This window comes from Pteropus vampyrus, unplaced genomic scaffold (assembly GCF_000151845.1).
Source record: "Pteropus vampyrus isolate Shadow unplaced genomic scaffold, Pvam_2.0 Scaffold633, whole genome shotgun sequence".
NCBI lineage: Eukaryota > Metazoa > Chordata > Mammalia > Chiroptera > Pteropodidae > Pteropus > Pteropus vampyrus.
Genome location: NW_011889414.1, coordinates 158,156 through 180,298, shown reverse-complemented (window position 1 = coordinate 180,298; position 22,143 = coordinate 158,156). Strand labels below are relative to the sequence as shown.

General features: G+C 46.8%; 1 protein-coding gene across 1 annotated transcript; it reads right to left on the bottom strand.

Moving 5' to 3' along the window:
• Positions 1 to 4,930: 4,930 nt before the first annotated feature.
• TTC36 (tetratricopeptide repeat domain 36) lies at positions 4,931 to 8,704 on the bottom strand. Its single transcript, XM_011384853.2, has 3 exons — positions 8,578 to 8,704; positions 7,384 to 7,572; positions 4,931 to 5,228 (listed from the first exon to the last, which is right to left on the bottom strand). The coding sequence occupies exons 1-3, from the start codon at positions 8,693 to 8,695 to the stop codon at positions 4,966 to 4,968; spliced, it is 570 nt and encodes a 189-aa protein (XP_011383155.1). The 5' UTR covers positions 8,696 to 8,704; the 3' UTR covers positions 4,931 to 4,965.
• Between the last annotated feature and the right edge of the window lie 13,439 nt (positions 8,705 to 22,143).

Here is a 22,143-nt window from a genome sequence, read left to right as displayed (position 1 = left end):
GGGGTAGCCACAGATTTAGACCTCAATACACAGCTCAGCTGTCAGTGCAGATACACACTGCTCCAGTTTCATTCATGAGGACCAATCACGCAGCGTGAAGCTCTGCCCATTGGCTGGATTGGCTGGCACTGGTCTCATACCAAAAGGTTTCTGTGGATGGCTATAACGCCATGGCAGCCCATGTTGGGGGCTGCCCGTGGCATGAGACATATACCAGGCATCTTCAGGGATGGGAGCCCGACCCTCTACATAGGGACTTGGTATGTCCCTGTCTCAGCAGGCTCCACCAGGAGCCTGCACCGGTTCCAATAGGGAGTGCAGTTGGCCTGACAGGGCTCGCAGAGAACTGCGCCCACTGCTCCAGGTATGCCCCCTACTTATTCAGTGTAGGGGTTTGTGCAATTCCCATATGGGGAGTGGTCACCCAAAATTGCAGCCACCCCTCCACGAATACGTGGATTGCGCGGTTACGGGATTGGGGCCAGTGATGGCCTCACTGGCCAGATAGGCTACATATATGGCAGGCAGTTGCTTCTCTATCAGAGAATACTGCGCTTCTGCACCTTTCCTATTGGCTCCTATCGGCACCTTCCAGGAACCATGCTTCTGCCACAAGCCCCATCCAAACCCTGTATCATCCACCTGCACTGTAAGCAGGAATAGGAGGGCTGGATCTACTACATGTAGTTTGGTCTTGTGCTACAACTTGCTTTGTAGTCTTAAAGGCCTCTTCTATCTGGGGGGTCCAATCCCACTGGGCACCCCGTTGCACTAGATGGTGCAGGGGTCACATCAAGGAGGCTAAATGAGAAATGAACACTCTCCAAAACCCCAGCTGTCCCAGATAGGTTTGGAGCTGCTTCATGGTTTCAGGTTGAGGATGCACCTGTATCTTATCAATCACCAGCTCTGGCATTACTTTTGTCTTACCCGACCAGGGAACACCCAAGAATTTGACAGAGAACCCAGGTCCCTGGACCTTGTCCTCATTGTATGCCCAACCCCAGTTGGCGAGAGCTTCTCGCAGGCTGGTCACTGCTACTTCTAGTTCTGTAAGAGAATCAGAGGTTAGCATTATATCATCAATATAATGATACAAGTACACTGCAGGCAGTCGTTTCCACATGGCTAAATCTTGAGCCATGAGACCATGGCACAAGGCAGGACTGTGCAGATAGCTCTGGGGAAGGACGAGGAATGTCCACTGTTGCCCTTTCTAGGTGAAGGCAAACTGTTTTGGACTTTCTGGGGCTATGGCAATAGAGAAAAAGGAAGCTGCCAAGTCCACCACATAATGGTATCGTCCAAGTTCATGTGACAACTGGTCCATGATGTCCATGACATTCGGTATGGCAGCATGCAGGGGTGGCGTAACCTTATTCAGCTTCTGATAGTTGACTGTCATGTGCCACCATCTTCACTGGCCACACGGGGGAGTTGTATGGGCTATGAGTAGGATGAATGACACCGGCTTCTTCCAGCTTTAGAATGGTGCATCCTATTTCCTCATGGTTGCCTGGCAGGCAGTACTGCTTTGTATTCACCACCTGGGTAGCCTGGGGCAACACCAATGGGGCATGGCGTGGACATTCCTGGATAATAGTTTTCACCACCTGGATACAAAGACGAAATTCACCAGCAGTGGTATTTACAGTCAAGTCTCACAGAACATCAATCCCTAAATATATTCCTGTATGGAGGATATGTACGCTTGGTATGTCCGAGGAGACAATCTGCCAATACCTAATGTCATAGGGACCTGCTGCATGTGAATGATTCGACCCCCATAGCCTTCTATGGTTGCAGTGGGCCTGGAAAACTTGTCCAGATTCCCATAGAGCAGGGTGTTGTCAGCACCAGTGTCCACGAGGGCTAATACTCTCTGCACATTGCGGGGGGACCAATGTATAGTCAGTTCTACACACACGGCCTCTGGTCAACCGGCTCCGCTGCCAACCGGGTGTCGCGGCCGAATTCCTAATCAGGGAGATAATCGGCCAGCTGCACCTCACGGGTTGTGGCTTTCCCAGGAATAGGAGTGAACTGCTGGTCAGGGCCAGCTGATTCCACAGCGCCAGCAGCACTTCATTAGGATGCTGCTCGATCTTTTCTGCAGCGACCCCTGCTGCGAGGAGATCAAACCACATTTACCTGCGGCTCACTTTCACGGCTGATTGAGCTGGGCGCTGCCCCGCCCCCCACTTTGGCTACACCTTTGTCCATGCACTAATTGGTTTGGGAGTGCAGCATGCGCTTGAGTGGAATGCTCCTTGCATTTCACTTCCACATCCCCAAACCTTGCCATGGCAGATGTTACCTCATGGATCCGCCTATCCACATAAGTGGCCAGCAGTGCTGCCATGGTGCCAAAGGTACCACCCCGGCCAGAGGTCAAGATCAAGTCCTTCATACAGGTTGTAAATACCTCCTCATTGGGGCTAGTGTTCTGGGCGTGAAACATCATCTCTCACATGCCCATTTCCTGAATTATCTGGACCAGATCTAAGTATGTGGTCCATCTGTTCACTGTCTCTGGCAGCTCCCCAGGGTCAGCCCACACTGTCTGTGCAGCGGACATGAGCCAGTTAATGAGGGCGTGGTTGCCTGTACCCCACGCCATACGTGCCACATTCTGGAGGTGCTGCCTGAGGGACGGTATCACAGAGGCCAGCTGAGCCATCATTCTGGAGATAATTCAGGCCCTTCAGCCTCGTCATCCCACAGCTGCAGCAGACACCCCGGCACCATCTTCTCGGCTCTCTGCCGTACCTGTTTTGTCGGGTCTCGGAGTTCAGTGGGAATGTACTGGATCAAGGTGGTATGCTTTTTAGCTTGGCGGGGGGGCGTGGGGGGGCGTGGAGAGGCGCCACCAGCTTGCCTCCCTGGGGCCAGCGGCTGCTCTACTTCAACCTGCTGTCGTATCACCAGCTGCACCTGTCGCGGTATTGCTGGCGGGCTTCCAGACCAGGACGATGGCAGTGACCCGTCAGGGCCCTTCAGCATGTGTTCCACTGCTGCCAGCCACCTTTCCAGTGCTTCTTCCTTACGTTGTAATTGTTGCACCCGCTGAGCCTGTTCCTGAACCTCCAGACTGGCCTGCTGCAGCACCACTAGGAACATCCAGGCCGCCCGACCCGCTGCCTCCTGATGAGTGATCGGGACATTTGGCTTCAGCAACTCCAGGGCTTTCCGGAGGTCCTCTGGACACAGCCTCACCCCATCCCAATCTTCCAGGGACGTCCATGTAGCCAGATATGTGGCCATAGGATACCACTGGAAGGTGGGGGGGCCACATGTCCTCCACCTGGGTACGGTTCAGAGTGCTGGGGGCTGTACTCATCTCATCCTGCCGGCTACGCCACATGTCAGTGCCAAACTGATCAAGAAGAGAAGGCTTCAGTGGTGAGATGCCCAGCTGAAAGAATGCACGAGGAGCCATCATGAGAATGAAATGGCAGGCACCAACTTTATTGCGAGGAGCACGCGCTTCTGGGCTAGGGGACCACATGACCATATACGTCAGAGAACAACAGTGGCATTCTGCCACACCTGCATAATAAACAATAAGCTGAGTCATACTTGCATAAGTTAGGTGCAGGTGCCTTACTATATTAATGTAACATTTTAAATCCGGAGTCCTATCCCTAGCCGTGAGCCTGGATCACAGCCAGATCTGAGACCTACACAAAGCCAACTGGGGGTGCCAGGCCCCCCTGCCATTTGGCAGGTGAAGACATGATGGCATTCATTCTCCCGAAGTGCCCGCTCAGCACCAGGCCTGGCCATTGATTTGTGGCACCAACTTCCCACAACCTGGAAGCAACAGGGGATTGTGGGGTAGGGTTGGTCCTGTTCTGTAAGGAAGATGAGGTCCAGTTACAGAGAGGCTGTAGGCAGAGAGATTGGAGTACCTGGGTTCTCTCACCAGGGACTGGCTGGATCTTGGGTAGGTGGGTGAGGGGAACCCAATTCTGATGACTGCAGCCTGAAGTGGGTATCCAAGCCAAAGGCGCAGACAAGGAAGGGAATTGACCCCAGAAGTGCTTGGTCAAGAGATGCAGAAGGGTGTACCTGAGCTTAAAGGCTGGCAGGAGCCCCAGTGTTGTGTGTGGGAAGGTAGCTGGACGTGGAGGCAGCGCCATGGTGGCCCTGGCCTGGGATCCACGTTGCTGAGAGAAGGGGGTGGGTCTTGACATCAATCAGGTAAGATCAGGCAAGCTTAGTAATTCCTCCAGGAATTAACTCCAGAAACAAAAATGCAGACCGACCCACAGGGGCGAAGGCAAAGACGCGAACATCCAAGCCCAAAAGCCCAAACCCACGCAGCACATAACTTGTACCTGCGGGCGCAGAACTGAGCTCTGACTCTAGTGGACAAACAGGCGCATTCCCACAGACACACACAAACGAGCAACCGTTCAGCCCGTCTGAGGCCCAGATGCACACAGATACTAGGGCTACATGTGCTCCTCCCCCAAAGGGACCCTCCGTCTCTGCCCCATCTTCCCCAGACCCCATCTTTCGCCCTACGATTCCTTTCCCATCTTCTGGTTGCTCTGGCGGATGCGGGCTGAGGCGGAGGTGATCCAGAAGGAAGGGGTCACCAAGCATTCTCGCCCCGCCTTCAGGGAGGCTTACCTGGGTCCCACCCCGAGCTAAGCCAGAGCAACTGCTCAGGTCTGATGAGCACTGCAAAGCGCTGCAGAGCGCTGCAGAACACTGCAGGGGCCCGGCTGCGCCAGGCCGGGCCGGTCAATGCCGGGCCGGTCAATGCCGGACCACGCAGACCTGCCCCGCAGCCGGGACCAGGTAGGCCGCAGCTCCCTCGCCGCCACCCCATGAGGCCCATGACGCGCAGGCCTCCCTGCGCTGGCGGGAGCGGCGGCTGGACCAAGACACAGGCGGGAGTCTGGGCGAGCCGCAGCTTTATTGGTTCAGGGCCTGCCCCTGGTCCCGCGGGCCGGCTCAGCACCCGTCGCGGGGGCGGTGCAGCTGTCCCATCACGTCGGCCAGCATGCGGTTGCACAGTGCTGCGTACGGGTTGAGCAGCACCAGCTGGCGCCGCGCGAAGGGGCTGCCCAGCCGCGCCGCCCGCTCGAAGTCCTTGCGGGCATCGTCGTCCCGGCCCTGCAGCCGCGCCAGGAGCCCGCGCTGCACGAAGCCCTGGCGGGCGGCGCGGCCCCGGCCGCCGCTCAGCGCCAGGGCGAGCTCCAGGTCTTCCAGGGCTCCTGTGGGAGGAACGAGCACAGAATCCGGGCTCAGAATTGGGGCCCTGGGGCTCGACCATTCACAGCCCGCCCGCCCTTTATCCTACAAGTAGTTATTGTTATTCCCATTATGCAGACGAAGACTGGAAGAGTTGGTAAGATATACCCTAGCTGCATAGCCCGTTAGTAGCAGAGCTGGGACTGAAGTCCAGGTCTCCCCTTGTCCCACACCAGAACGTGAAGGTTGCTGGGAGAATTTTGAATGGTCACCATGTTCATGAATCTGGCCCGTTGCTGGCGTGTAGCTTGCAGTTTATTCCACGCGTATGTATGTTATTAACCATCCACCTTATACCAGGTGACTAACTGAATCCCGGAGTCCTAGACAGTTATTAACTGACAACTGTTTCTTACAGATAGAGTCCATTTCTCTTTCTTTTCCTTCTGAAGGCTTTTCCATTGTGATTTAAAACAGCTCTCACTTGTTTTCTCCACTGACTGCCTGCCTTTCCTCATTCTTAATTTCCATAATCTTCATTATTTTGTATCAGATATTCTTTGTAGGAGGTCTTGGAGCCAGAGCTGGCTTGCCTCATTTTTAATTTTTATTTCCCTCATAAAATACTGGAGTTAGGCTTCTGAACTCAACTGCAGGCAGCCGACTTGTATCTACTATAGCAGGGGTCCCCAAACCCTGGGCCTGTTATGCTCTGGGCTGCCCAGCAGGAGGTGAGCGGAGAGTAAGCTAGTGAAGCTTCATCTGTATTTTCAGCTGCTCCCCAGCGCTAGCATTACCACCTCAGCTCCAACTCAGATGGTCAGGCATTAGATTTCTCATAGGAGAACGGTTCCCTGGTGCCAAAAAGGTTGGGGACTGCTGTCCTATAAGATCCACTGAGCTGCGTTTCTTCTGGGCTCTGTTTCATTTCATGCATGTTCTCTTGTCTAAAGAGCCTGTCAGGGTGCTTGGGAGCTTTATTGTCATCCTGGAGCAAGACAGATCTTCCTTTTTCTGTCTTTTACTTCCCAGAACCTAGGAAGGGCTCTGCTCCCTGCTGCATCTGCACCTGGACCTTTGAGAAGCTCTCTGATGACAGCATGTCTCGGTCGCCCTCAGAGGAATTAAAAGCCTCCTCCAGGCGAATCGCTTCTAATCCCCTCTTGGGTTTTGGTCTACAGGTTGTTCCTAGTGACCTTTACAGCCCTGGCCTGGCATTCCTGGTCCTGGGAGCACCTCTACCACCATGAGTCTTAACAGTCTAGTAGTTCCATACTAGGCTTTTGTGATTTATATCACTTATTGGCCTGCTCTTTAGTTTCTAGCATGGCTAACTTTGTCGCATTGTCTCTACTCCAGCTAGAGTAACCAGAATGCAGCAGATTTGATCCACTCACTCCCAGTTAAAACCCTTTATTGCTTCCTGTTTACCTCTAGGTTCTTCTTCATCCTTCCACCACTCCCTGTTCCTGCCAGCCTGGAGATTGGAAGTTCCCTTTGCATGCCTTCTGGACCTCTAAAAGCTGTGCCTTCTCCACTTCCTCCCCTCCATTCAGCTTACTGCTACTCGTCCTTCAAAACTCACCCTTCAGGAACAAATCCCTCTCAACTTCTTATGGCGGTATAATTACGTGTCTGTCCTACCCCTAGACTGTGAGCTTGAGAAGCGGTATCATGTGGGGACTAAGAGCATACACTCTGGAGCCCTACTACCTGGTTCAAATCCCAGCTCTGCCACTTCTTAGCTGTATGAGAGTAGCAAACTACTTAACCTCCACACTTCAGTTTTTTCATCTATAAAGGGAGATAACAACAGTGCATACCTTTCAGGGTCTTTGTGAGGATTAAATGAATTACTACATCTTACATGTAAAGTGCTTAGTGCCTGGTCCATAGTAGTTGCTATAAAGTAGTATACCTTTTATCTTTGTGTCCTCAAGCACCTGGCCCTCTGCTACAATAGTTGACTCATTAAAAGTTTGTTAAATAAATAATTGGAACACATCTATTCTGACTTCTGACTTTCACAATAGCCCCAAGACTTTAGCAGGTAAGAATGCAGATTCCAGAGGTGTTTAATGACTCCCCACCCCCATTCCCTGGCCCCACAGCCACTTCGTCTCTTGTCTGTGCACTTCAGGGCTGCTTCTGCAGTGGTTCCAGGGTATCTCCCCTCACCTGTCACATCTCCCTGAAGACGTCGGGCCTGGGCTCGGTTGTTGTAGGCTGAGGCCCTCTCAGGCAGCAGGTTGATGGCTTGGCCAAACCTCTCCAAGGCTGTGCTGAGGTCACCAGCCTCTGCTGCTGTCACCCCCTGCAGCTCCAGGGCCTTGGACTGCTCTAGCTGTTCTCGAGGGAAAACGCCATCTGTGTCAGGGAGGTAGCCGGGAGGGGACAGGTATGTGGTTGGGAGCAAGAATCAAAGGCCATCTCAGGCTTTGGAAACCTGGCACCTGAGCCAGAGCGAACTGGGCTGAGATGTGGGTCACAGCAGTTGTCAGATGCAGTATTTGGGGCAGAGGGAGCTGAGGTCACCAAGGCTGAGAGCTAGCAATGCCTGAGTCCCAAAGGACCATGGTTGACTCCCTGTTGTCAGGAGAATAAAGCTCAAACTCTTTAGCCTGTAGTTAAAAGACTTGTTCAAGGTCACACAGCCTATGAGTTGCACAGCTTGGATTTGAATCCAGGACTTCCTGGCTCCTTAGCCTGTCCTCACATTGCCTCCAACAGAAAGATCACCATGATATATTCCCAAGTCATGAAAATCACTTCTCATGTATCCCTCAGCTTTTCAGCCTGAAGTCTCAGTAAGGCTTAGGTCTTACTCCTTTAGAAACAAAGGGCACCAAAAACTTCTGGTGGGGACATCAGTCTCTGTTCTCCATTAGCACCCGATGGAAAAGCCAAGGAGTGCACTCACTGTGAAAGGATCAGCTCAGTGCTTGGCATGTATGGTATGTAACACCGAATGCTTGCTTAGATTGGAACTATTCAGCTGAGCTGTGCTTTGCTCTGTTCCTGCCCTCCATTCTCTGTGGAGTGATAAACTCTGTTATGACAAAGATATAAAAGTTTAATATTACCCTCCTCCTGCAACAGTTAAGCTTGGAGTATGGGGAGATTTAAGTGATTAAGTTCAGAGGTGTGAAGGCTGAGGACTGAGAAAAACTCTGACTTTCTCCACTCGGTGTGACTTTGCCAACCTTCTGTCATTGCACTAAGGATCAGCCAACCCCTCTGATTCCAGTCTCAATCATCACCCAACGGTCATGGAACAAACAAGGGACCTTGTAAAACCACCTCCCTCTGTCACCCCAGGGAGATCTGCAGACCAGCAGTGTGGAGAGCTGTACTTCAAGGTCAAATACTTACTTTCATCTACTTGTCCCTTCTCAGCTTCCTCTTCCAGGTCCAACCCAACAACATCTCCAAAAGGGGTGTCAGGGTTGAATATGGCTTGTAACACTGCCCGATCATTTAGAGTCCCCATGGTGCTCAACTCAGGATGAGAGAGGGAGAAAGAAGAGGGTGGAGGCTTAGCCTCACAGTCAGTTGATCTAGAGGGAGGTTCTGTTTGAGGACTGTCCCCCATGTGGAGTGTTTTGTTCTTTTGGCTGTAGTGTAAACTCAACCTCCCTTTGGCCTGGGGTTAGTGATCCTGGCTTGCAGAACATTTACAGGCATTTCTTAACTGCCTCTCCACCCCACCCCAGGCCTATGAGAAACAGTAAATAAATCCAATTTCAGCCTTAAGGTGGAGTGAAGAGAGGGTGCTTTTCAGGTTCTCCCTGAAATGCTTTTATTTTATTATATTCATAGATTGGAAGAAAATCACTAGAAGCCACTACTTTCAACACCTACGGATGAAGGAGGGGGGATACGAAGGTGATAAAGGAACTCTTCCTTTGCTTTCTTGACACCTTCCTCATACCCAGAATTAATTAGGTCCTGAACGAAGTTATTGATGTGTAAGGGAAGAAAATATGGTTAAGACAGCCAGGATGGAGTAGCCCCTGAAAGAAGGCAAGGAGGAATGATTCAATGATTCCACCTTAAAATAAAGGACTGTGGAAGGTACTTTCTAATTGGATTATAGGCCATACTTCACCTCCATTTCTCACCCCAGCCAGTCAAAAGAAAGCTCCACCATGTGCAGCAATGATCTTGACATGTTTATTAATTAAACTATCACTTAAAAATGCATATACAGTAAACATGTTCAAAAACGTCATTTTTTATAATTTTTAATAAAATTTTAATTAGTTTCAAGTATACAGTACATTGGTTAGACATCTATATAGTTCCTAAAATGATCCCTCCAATTGCTCCCTCCCTCCCCTGACCCTCCACCTAGCCAATGTATTAATGCTAACTGCATTCCCTATGTTGTGCTCCCCATCCCTGTGACCACCCATCAGCTACTAATTTGTACTTCTTTAATCCTTCACCCCATTCTCCCAGCCCCCCAAGCCCTCCTCCCCTCTATCTGACACCAAATTGTCCACTATATTCATGAATCTTTTTTTGATTAGTTTGTTCTTTTGATTCCTTAAATTCCACATATAAGTGAAATCATATAGTGTTTATCTTTCTCGGTCTGACTTAAATACCTTCTAGGTCCATCAAAGCAATATCTTTTTCCATCCCCTTCCTTTTTATATGTAGGAGTCTTGTTCTCTTATTCTTTCAGCCACTCTACCTTTTGGTTGGCACACTTAATTCTTTTCCATTTAAAGTACTTATTGATAGGAATGTAGTTTTTACCATTCTTTATTCCTGTTTTTGATACATTTTTTTTTTCCTTAAAGAAGTCCCTTTAACATTTCCTGTAATACTGGTGTAGTGGTGATAAATTCCTTTAGCTTATTTTTGTCTGGGAAGCTCTTTATCTGTTCTTCAATTCTAAATGATAGCTTTGCTGGATAAATTATTCTTGTTTGTAGATCCTAGGTCTTCATCCTATCAAATATTTTTTGCCAAGCCCTTCTGTCCTGCATAGTTTCATTTGAGAAATCAGCTGCCAGTCTTAGGAGTGTTCCTCTATAATAATTACTTATGTTTCCCTTGCTGCTTTTAATATTTTCTTTGTATTTAACCTTTGGCATTTTAATTATGATGTGTCTTGGTGTGGGCCTCTTTGGATCTCGGATTTTTGGAATACTCTGAGCTTCCTGGAGTTTTATGTCCATTTCCTTCACCAGGTTAGGGAAGTTTTCCATCATTATTTCTTCAAACAGCTGTTCAACATCTTGATTTTCTTCTGTTACACCAATCAGATGAATATGTGGAGCCTTAATAGTATCCCATATCCTCCTTAAATTATTTTTATAGTCTTGGCATCTTTTTTTTTTGCCATTCTGATTGAGTGTCCTGATTGACTTTCCTGTCCTCTAGATAGGGCATTTGATCCTCTTCTTTATTCACTTTGTTTATTCCATTTAATATACTTCTCATCTCAGATAATGTGTTCTCCATTTCAGACTAGTTCCCCCTTATAATCTCCATCTCTATTTCTATCTCTTTGTTGGAGTTCTCTACACTTCCCAAAAGTTCATTGAGCATCTTTATAACTGGTGTTTTGAACTCTGCATCTGTTAGATTACTTGACTCCATTTTATATGGATCTCTGCTCTGTTCTGTCATATGGTTTCTGCTTCTTTGTCTTCCCATTTGGGCTGCCTTTCCGTGTCTGTTTCTATGTACTAAGCAAAGCTCCTAAGTCTCCCAATCTTATTAGTGTGGATTTGTGAAGTAGGCATCCAGTGACACAGTCCTGAGAGGGGTTCAGCAGCAGGCCAAATTTAGCCCAAGCCTCTACCCCTTTGGGGCCACCTGTTAAGATTCAGCAAGCAATCTACAGATGTTGTGCTTATAGTTGCTTCAAAAGACCACACCAGAAACTGAGGCCAGCTACCTCCTCCAGTGTGAGTCTCAGCAAGAAGCACCTGACTTGCTGAGTATATACATGGATGTGGCTTGGGTAGGGCCCAAGTTGGAGTAGGCGGGATTTCAGGGAATCCTCTGGGCAGAGGCACCTCTGTTATCCAGTTTGATGATGTCCTAGGTATGGTGGCGCTGTGTTCATTGCACTGGGAGAGGGGAGGGCTCAACAGGGAACAATGGATGCCGCTGGCACTTCTGTACCAAGTAAGTCTTGCCTGGGCCCTTACTTGGGCAATGTCTCCCTGTAAGTCCCTGATGCACCCTGTGCACAGTTGATTGGGCACTGGTGCTCAGAGTGAGCAGGTCCATCACCAGGAAAAATCTCATTGCAGAGGTGGCTCCTTTAAGAGGCGTCTGCCCCTGGGGACCAGGCAGCCCTGCGTCTTCATCCTGTCCTACCTTCTGCCTACCTTCTGCCTACCTTCTGCCATTGCAGGGTGATTTCTTGTATTTCTCTGTAGTTGTATGGCTTATTCATCTAGATCCCAGGCGATTTTTCCTTGCTGCTGCTCGTTTCCATCACAACTTTGATTTGGTTGCCAGAGGAAGAAACAGAGCCTCTATCGTCCACACCACTTTTTTCCCTCTCCCTAAAAACTCCATTTTTTTTTTGCAACTATGTACACATTTTTCTTTTTACATTTAATCTTTCATAGAGAGCTTTCAGTATTATTATTGTTTGAATTAAAGTATTTTCATTCATCTCTGTCACAGAGAGTTAACACTGATGGACTTTAGACACATAGTTTTCCTTTTTTTTTCCCTCTCTTTTTTTCTAACCCGGGTGAGACAGAGTCCTGAAACCCGTCATTCTTCTCGCTCCCACGCCCAAAGGAGGACAGGGGCGCATCACCTGTCTCTCCTACTCCTGCTGGAACCGAGCGCGTCAGGGCTGGAGCTGCCCGGTTGCGGTAGCTTCTAGTTGCGAGAGACGGGGTCGCTCCTTCCATTCCCCCACCCGTGGGGGAAAAGGGACCAGAGCCCACCGCTGCTACCATTCCCGCGCCCGTGGAAGGGACAGAGGGCTTCTTCCATTTGCCAGCCGATGGAGTTCTGGTCCCGGTGTCCGCGGTTCCTGCCATTCCCTCCTCTTAGGAAGGACATATCCAATTCTCATTGCTCCTTCCATTCCCCTGCCGTGGAATTACCCGGGCCCGGTGCCCCTGCTCTTTCTGTTCCCGCGTCCGTGGAAGGACGGGGGCCCGGTGTCCCCTGCTCCTTCCATTTCTGTGCCCATGGAGTTATTCACCCGGTACCCGCTGCTGTTTTCTTTCCCGCGCCCGTGGAGAAACTCGGCGCAGGTCCCCCCACCCCTGGCTGCCACAAGTTCAGTGCTGGAGGCAACCCGTGGAAGCCCGAGCGTCGAAGCAAGCCCTGTTTCCGGTTGTCTCTGCATCCGCACCTTCCGATGCCCGGGAGTCACTGTGGGCGCGTGGCTAGCCATCATAGCCCTCCCACTGGGTCCTCCTGCAGGCAGGCGGTCCGGAAGACCTAGACAACCTAAGTCTCAGCCTGAACTCACGCTGAGAAGGCTGAGTGGCATTTTCTTCTCCGCGGCGCCGGGGGAAGGGGCACATAGGTTCTGCTTTAGGTGCAACCTCAGCCCGAGCCCAGGAAGTCTGGGTGTGGGCGGGAGCCCTTGTGAATGTATTATGACCCGGGTCAAAATTCTGTACTCTCAGTGGAGGGTGGATTTCACCAGAGAACTTGTTAAAAACTCAGATTTCTGAGCCACACCCTGAAACTCTGAGGTGCTGACATTCGTTTGGGCTCCAATAAGAGCATTTTAAGTATTTCTGGGGATTTGACTGGCCCATTGTTGCTCTGAAATTTGTGTTTTGACTCTTGAAGTAGCACCTTATGAAACAGGAGAGACCTCAAACTTGAGAGAAATAATGAAACAGTAGAATTTTTAAATTATTAAAATTATTTAAATGTCTCAAAAATTTAAATAGAATTACCATATGAACCAGCAATTTCACTGCCTAGTGTATATCCAAGACAACTTAAAACATCTGTCTACACCAGCAACTATACATAGATATTCATGGTACCTTTATTCCTAATTGCTAAACAGAGGAAACAACACATATGTTCATTGATTATTAGATAAACAAAGTGTTATAGCCATGCAATGGGGGAGTGTTGAGCCATATAAAAGAATGGAATAGTAATGCCTTTCAACAACACAGATGAATCTTGAAAACGTGCTATGTGACAGAAGGCAATCACAAGTATTATACATTTCATGATTCCATGTATAGGAAATGTACAAACTAGCAAATTCATAGAGCCAGAACTGAGATTATTGGTTGCCAGGGCTGGAGGTATTAGAGATAATAGGGTTGATGGCTCACGGGTACCTGTCTTCTTTAGGGGTTGATGAAACGGTCCTGGAATAGGTAGTGATGTTGGTCGCAGAGCTTTATGAATATACTAAAAATCACAACATTTACATTTAAATAGATGAAATTTATGGTATATTAATTTTCCTCTCTAAATGAATAAATAATGTCCCTTGGATCTTAATTGGCCTTGTTTCAAAAAGTACCTCTGTTATTTCGACTTCAACTAGAAAGTTACACTTTATTCCTGGTCATCTGAGATTATCTCTTAGGTGCTTTAGACTCCGCTAAGACTTGCCTGGCCAGGAGCCCACAGTTCCCTGTGTGTAACTTTCATGACATAGTCTCAGCATTGCTTCATATATTTGTTCGTTGCAAATACCAGAGGCTGGCTCTGATAAGAGAGGAGGCATCTGAGAAATGCAAAGGGAAGGACTTACAAAAATGACCGACTCAGCTGATTATAGATTAACTACATCCTATAGATCTCTGAATGGCCTTCTGGAAACTTTTGTCACACCTACAAGAAAAACAATCAGTAAATAGATAGGACTGGTGGTCTGGGAATTCCCTCCTCCTTGCAGCTCCCACCTGAAACTCCCTCTCCCCATCCTGAGTCAGGAGGTGCATGTAGAACCTGAGACAAAAGAATCACATGCCCCTTGCATGGACACCACAGAGGTATATAAGCTATAAGAACTTTATCCAAGGGGAGCTTGTGCTTTAGTGCTGTTAAGCCCCACGCATTCCGCTGGCAATAAAATCTCCTTACTCTAACAAAGTTGTCTGAGCATCCAATTCCCTTCGTCGGGTGTTGCTTCCTGCAACAGATTTCTGGTGCATTGGCTGGGAAGCGTAGAGGAATGGCATCCACATTTGGCAGACTTCGGGTACCCCACTGAGAAAACCCCAACCCTCCCTGCAGACACTCTGGCTGAGTGCGCACCAAGGATTACCCCATGTGGACGCCTCACAGGACGGAAGGGGAAACCCCATCTGCCAGTCCCTGCAAGAATCAGACAACAGAGGAATGAGAAAACTAGGACATGTCAGGGCCACAGTAAGGAAAAACACGGCAAAGGATAGCTAGCTCAGGTAGCTACCCATAAGGCAGAAGGCGAGACTGATCATCTCTTGAGGTCACCCAAGTACTCTACATTTGTTAGGGGAAACTGTGACCTCACAGGTACACAGAGCAGAGGCCGGAATGTGTTTGGTTAACATTGGGCAAAAGGAAAGCCTGATCCCCCTCCAGAGAGTAATCGAGAGTCTTCCACAGGTTAAGAGGAGCAATTGCTTACTCTCCACAGGACAGGTTAAGGCATGGTGGGAGATCATATGAGAGTGAGTGCTGAGTGACTGAGACGTAGCCTTGCCATGAAGCGAGAGTTGAGCCCCTATTCGTGGTTCTGTGATGAATCTCATATGGCTAGAGTGGTGTCACTGGATCTCCGTGATCCAGTGATCCAGGTCGGGGGTTTATAATGGCCCACCAGTTGCTAAGAGGAGTCTGGGAGAACCCCGTGATGGAAAAGGACAGATACAGGCGAAGCGAATGATGTCCCCTCCAAAGTTTCCCCGACCTTATCCCCCAACCTTCCACGTGGCATGATTATTGTCTGTCGTGGGAGGCATGGGGGGTACACAGAGAAAGCCTACTCCCCTGGCCATGATGGTCAAAAACTTCAAGAAAGGGTTATTCAGGAGGTTATGGAGTTAAACTCACCCCACAGAAACTCTGCACCCTTTGTGAGATAAACTGGCCCTTTTTTGGTATTGGATGTCTGGTAGAGGGAGCTCCTAGCCTTCAGTTAGAAGACACAGGTCAGAGTCTTCCCAGTGGGGGAAGACATCAGGGTCTCCTGGGGAGGGGGGCAAGGAAGACAAAGGTCATGGCCTTCCACAAATGGGGGAGAACGGGAGGCCCTACTCTAGGAATCTACACAACAGAAGGCCTTTGAAAAAAAAAATCAAATGGGCACTCACTAACACCTTGGAGAGAACTCACAGACCCATGCCGCCACCCGCTGTCCCCCTTCCGCCTTTCCAGGCGGCACCAGCACCATGCCACAAGGCACAAGCGCAATCCTCTCGAGGTAGGTAACATACTTTCTGATTCAGACACAGCTAGGACTGTGGTCTAGTGGTTAGGATTCGGCACTAGTGGTTAGAACCGTGGCCCAGGTTCGATTCCCAGTTAGGGAAGATTATTCTTTCCTCCTTCCTCACCAGCAGCAGGAGCACTTCCCAACTTGTACCATGTAGAGAAGGAAAGCAGGAAACGCAGCCACAGGCCCAACTATCCGTGAAATACAGCGGCAGTGAGGACCCATGTGGGACCTTCCTCTTTCCAAACTAACGATAGGAGAACTAATGATAGGAAAGGGATCAAAGAGTTTGGACTGTAAACGGTTCACTAAACTACAATACTACCCTCCAGATAGGACCCTGACCCTCCTTGCACATCAAGAAACTGGAAAATAGGAGGAAGTCCCCTACTTACAAGCTTCTATGCTCCTTTACCAAGACCTAGACTTATTAGATGGTCCAGTGACAAGAGCACCTTCTGGTAAAAGCACCTTCCTGGAAATCTCAAAATTATCAGGAGTTTCCTCCACCCCCTTCACCCTTCACCCATGGACTCTGAGGGGATCAGAGTTCTCTGGGGACACCATTTATTTCATTACTCCCTGAGGAAACTAGATAAGCACCCCCAGGGAAGTTACAAATACTGATGATGGGGAAATATGAGTATGTGCATAACCACTGATCTGTATCTGTCGATGTTATATGTAATATGGTGGTTGAGTTAAGAATTCTAATTATAATGGAAAGAAAAACATATGTTTTTGGTAGCAGAAGGTATAAAGTATGGAGATTTATTTTGAAGGAAATTAAAGGAAAGGTGTTTGTCTTAAAGTTACTTATTTCTGATAAGTAAGAAAAGGCAAACTGAAGGAATGAGGAAAGTACTAGAAGGTTTGTGAAGAAAAATCCTGAGAAGAAATTTTATGTGATTAAGCTAAACAAGATTGGAAATTTAAATGCCAAAAGTAAGCTAATGCAAAATTAAAATTGTGTTTTAATGTTTCTTAAACTATTGGTCTGCTACTAATGTTATGAAATAATTTTCTGAGTAGAAAACAAGAATTCTATACTTCATAAAAATAATTTCTGTGTTTTATGTTGCCTCAACCAGTTTTCTGAGGCTTTTAGAGAATATACTAACATTAGCCCAAAGTCTGAGGGCCATACATTCCTAGTTATATATTTTACAACTTGGTCTGTGCCCAATATTCAACGGAAGCTCCAAAAGTTAGGGCCTAGACCCCAACCCCCCAGGCTGCCTTGGTGTCAGAGGTCTTTAAGGTGTCCAATAACTGGGACTGGGCAGAGAAGGAAACAGAGTACAAAAAGGGTACAAATTTTAGCTGCCATAATACAGGGACCATCTCGAAATGACCCTAGGCAATAAAAACCTTGCAGGCTGGACCTTGATCTTGATTGGCCATGAGTGGCATTGTCGGGACTGAGGCATAATCAATGCACAAACTGCAGAAGGAAGGGCACTGGAAGGGCGAGTGTCCATCCAGCCCTGGGAAGCCAGAGAGGGGTAGACCTCATAAGCTCTCGCTCCACATGGCAAACCTCTCATGAAGGGGCTGCTCTCTCTTCCAACAATGGAGGCCCAAGTGCTTGCAAGCTCTAGTCCTAGAAAAATCCACTACGATCACAACAGTGGAACCTCAGGTCACCCTTGACGTGGCAAGAAGGAAAAACTGAATTTTTACTAGATACTAGAGCTACCTACTCTGTCCTGACCCATCCCATGGGCCTCTCTCCAATGCAAACTGTGCAGTGATAGGAATAAATAGTCAGCCTAACGTGATTTACTTTTCCCATTGTGAGACTGGGACTAAGAATGAAGTTCTCTGCCATACATCAGGACCAAGGTCCAATGTGGAGAGGATCTCATCTAGAAAACTGGGACACAGCCAAAAATGAGGGCAGCCCCCTTGCCCACCACACAGAGCACATTTGTAGGGAACCTAAAGCTAAACCATTCATAGACAACCTGCCTCTATGTCAGGGTTTCCTATTAGCAGAGCAACTATCTCCCTGCAATCTGTTTAAAATCAACCCTCAAGGCAAACAGAAAGGGCCTAGGTTTTGTTAAGTTCCCAACTGCTGTCAAATTACAAAGAATCAACAGCTAGGTACATTTAACTCAAATTAAACTAGTTTCTTATGAGTCCTCACAGGTTCCTCCAGAAAATAAACCAGAAAGTGCAACCTATTCCTGTGAACCCATAGAAGATCTTAAGCTCTTGTTCCGGAAACTCGATAAGTCCACATGTTCCAGGGAATCAGGGAACTTTTGTGTACCTTGAATTAACGAACTGCTATGAAAAAGTAACTTCATTGTCAATTACCTCTACTATTAATTTTGACTTGTCTTTTCTATCTTTTTGCTAAGTTTATATCTTCTAGGTTGCAAGGCTTTCTACCACTTCTATATGCTCGAACGACCTCATGTTGTTTGCCTCTGGGGCCCTTAGAATAGGCTTCCCAAGATTTTTATTCCCAGTAGGCAGGGACTACAGCCCTGTCTCAGTTTTGAAGAAATTAAAGAAGACAGACCTTCCTACCTCAACACCCCCTTAAGATTAAGGGAATAAAAATCTCTGAGGGAGAATAATGTAGGGAGGAGATAGGAAAATTGAGGTGTTGATTGGGTCGCATTCGAAGAATGCAGTGTGCTGATCAGCCCTGCGGCCAGGGCAGGAGGACACCTATAGAACAAAGAAGGTTAGCTTAAGGAATAGCTTACTCCCTGAATATCACTTCCTGCTATGTATATGGGGGGACTCTGATGGGGAATAGGTAGCTGTGGGAAGCTACAGAACTAGTTCTCACCAAGATAATGCCAAATATAATGGCCCCATGCACCTCTGATGATAGTCAATAGGTTTTAAAACATACTATTTATTATAAGACAATACTGTCTGTCTAAAGGTAGAGGAAATCTCATGGAGTTGGTCGGAAACTTAATTTGCCTTGGCCAACGGTATTATATGCCACCTCCAAACAAAGTGTGTAAGAAATCTAACCAAGGGGAGCTCGTGCTTTGGTAATGTTAAGCCTCATGCCCTCTGCCGGCAATAAATTCTCCTTCCTCTGACACTGAGTCAGCTACTTTCAGGGTCCTTGCCATGCTTGCTAGTCCTGGTGAAAGCCAAGTAAATATCTTTTGGGTTCAACCTGGGAATTTCACATGTCTGCTATTTGTGCTAGAAACACTCTGCGGGGTCCATCCATTTTCAGGAAATATCCTGCGCTTGGGTGGTATTGTTAATATTAACATTATCCAGTGAACTCAGCATTGAAACAAAAAATCCTAAAAAGATCAAGTCCTCTATGAAATATAAAATATAAATGTGTGCCAACTGAACAGTGGATAAATTGAACTGGCTGAAACTCTTGGAAACCTTGATTCCTGGCCAGTAACACACAGATCTTTCTGTTCATCCAGGCATCAGAAATTTGTATCTGACCTGTAGAGATGGTCAGCATGGCTCAATGTGAGTTTCATAGGTCAGGAGCACAAGTGACATTTGTGGATCAAGACTAGTAAAATAATGTTCTCTCCCAGGGAGAAGGTGTCGTCTAACAGTAAATAGAAAAAGGGTTCTGGATCTTGATTAGTCTGGGTTTGAATTCTGGCTCTGGGCAAGAAACTCAATTTTTCTAAACTCAGGTTTCTGACTGCAATATGGGAATGATAACCCCTTCCTTGCAGGGGAACTGCAGAGGTGTTAGGAAGATAATGTGTACCATGCAAACAGTGCCTGGATAAGCACTCATGGAAGAGTAGTTGAAACGTAAAATACATGTATAAGATTTTCCGGTATCAAGCTGCTTGGGTGGGTTGGGGGCTACTGGCCTGTGGGGCTAATTAGGTGAGACATGCCAGGGGACCTGGGGCTCTTCAGCTGCTGGCCATGGACAAGTGCTGGATGAAAGGTCTAATGCATGCTCTGACTGCAGCTGGGGCAGCCTGTTAGGATGCCGTCTGGAACCAACCTGGCTACTGGAATCCCAGGCAGTTAAAGTGCAATGTTCAAGGCTACTCACACAGACCATAGCTACAGTGACTTTCAGCTTTAAAAAAAACCCTCCTAAGGTTTCACATAAGGCCATTGACTTTGCTGCAGTGCTGTTTTCCTTTGGAGTCTATGTCATTATCACAAGCTCCCTCAGGCTGGCCCTTAACATTGGGGGAGTGGGAATGGGAGGATGGGCAGATGGGTGGGTTCCTGCTCCCACCTCTGGATTTTACCACCTGGGCATCCTCTACTATTCATTAAAGGCTACTGGAGTTACTCTTGACATTCCAGACTTTGATGACTTGCACTCACCTTAGCCCTAGGAGAGGAGTCACAGATGGGACAGTTCAGCTAAGACAGTATGCAGAAACAATGGCTACTGGCTAAGGAATTCCACATATTACATATGTTTAACATATTATGGTCAGATTGTATGAGGCCTGTCTTAGCTAACTATAAGCTAAATTAACACTTCAGAAGGGACTGAACTTAATGGTTAGCTAAGTAACACGTGCCCTACTTTCCAACTTTTAGCAAAAGCTACTTCCTGGCCCTGGAGAATACTCCTGATAGGATTTTCCACTTGAATATATATCATGGAAGAGTAGCATGGTTAAAGCTAGAGGGTATGCTATAGGTGAAATGTTGCTGCCACCATCCTTTTCAGAACTGAGCATTTCTTTTAAATAGTCCTCATTGTCAGTTTGTTTTTGTAGCAAATGGAAGAATGCAGTATGTCAAATTCTTTTATTACTAAGTAATTTATGTTGAAAAAACAGTATCCTATAGCTGACACTCATCTCTAACTTTGTGGTCTAGTGAAAGAATGACAAAATGAAATATCAGTGTGGATGCTTCTGAAATATTTTTTGCTTGCTTTCTTCTTGACAGTAACCAGGAATTTTTTAATCCTGAGAGCAAATTTTCAAAAATAAAACCCTTTCTCTGTTCACCAATACTATCGATTGATTGATTGATTGAATGAAGAAACGATTTAAATTACTTTTCCCTCATCTACCTTCCCACTCTCCCCTCCCCCTTACCTTCTGCTAATCACTAGTCCATTGTCCATATCCATGAGTCTCTGTTTATTTGTCCTGTTCATTTGTTGCTTTTAGGTTTATATTCCACATATAAGTGATATCATGTGATTTTCAACTTTTTATGTCTGACTTATTTTGCTTAATGATTATCTCGAGGTCCATCCATGTTGCTGCAAATGGCAGTATTTCATCTCTTCTTATGGCTGAATAATATACCATTGTATATATGTACCACAGCTTCTTTGGCCAATCATCTATTGTAGGACACTTCAGTTGCTTCCATGTCCTGCCCACTATGAATAATGCTGATATGAACATCGGTGTGCAAATATCTTTTTGGATATGAATTTTCAAGTCTTTGGGATAAATAACCAGTAGAAGGATTGCTGGATCATATGGTAGATCAATTCTTAGTTTTTTGAAAAGCTCCATACTGTTTTCCATAGTTTACCAATTTGCACTGTTTACCAATTTGCAGTTCCACCAGCAGTGTATGAGGGTTCCTTTTTCTCTGCATCCTCTCCAACATTTATTACTTGTCCTGTTGATTATAGCTATTCTAACAGGTGTGAGATGGTATCTCACTGTGGTTTTGATTTGCATTTCCCTAATAGCTAGCGATGTTGAGCATCTTTTCATATATCTGTTGGCCATTTGTATGTCCTCTAGGGAGAAGTGTCTGTTCAGGTCCTCTGCCGGTTTTTGATTGGATCATTTGTTTGTTGTTGTTGTTGTTGTTATTGAGTTGTATGAGTTCTTTCTATATTTTGGGTATTAGGCCCTTATCAGAGGCATTTGCTAGCAAATATATTTTCCCGTTCAGATGGTTGTCTCTTTACCTTGTTGACGGTTTCTTTTGCTAAGCAGAAGCTTTTTAGTTTGATATAATCCCATTCATTTATTTTAGTTTTTATTCCCCTTGCCTTTTTGGTTAAATTCATAAAATCCTCTTTAAGTCCAAGGTCCTTGAGTTCAGTTCCTGTGTTTTCTTCTATGCATTTTATTGTTTCGGGTCTTATATTCAGGTCCTTAATCTATTTTGAGTTAATTTTGGTGTGTGGTGGTAGACAACAGTTTAGTTTCTTTCTTTTGCAAGTGGCTTTCCTGTTTTCCCAGCACCATTTATTGAAGAGGTTTTCCTTTCTCCACTGTATGCTTTTGGCTTTTTTGTCAAAAATCATTTGCCCATATAATATGGGTTTACTTTTGGACTCTCGATTACTGTTCCACTGGTCTGTGTGTTTGTTTTTCTGCTAATACCATGCCGTTTGGATTACTGTTGCTTTGTAGTATAATTTGAAGTTGGATAAAGTGATACCTCCAGCCTCGTTCTTTTTTCTCAGGATGGCTTTGGCGATTCTGGGTCTTTTGTGCTTCCATACAAATCTGATGATTTTTTGTTCTATTTCTTTAAAAAATGCCAATAGGATATTGATGGGGATTGCATTACATCTGTATAATGCTTTAGGTAATATGGTCATTTTAACTATATTGATTCTT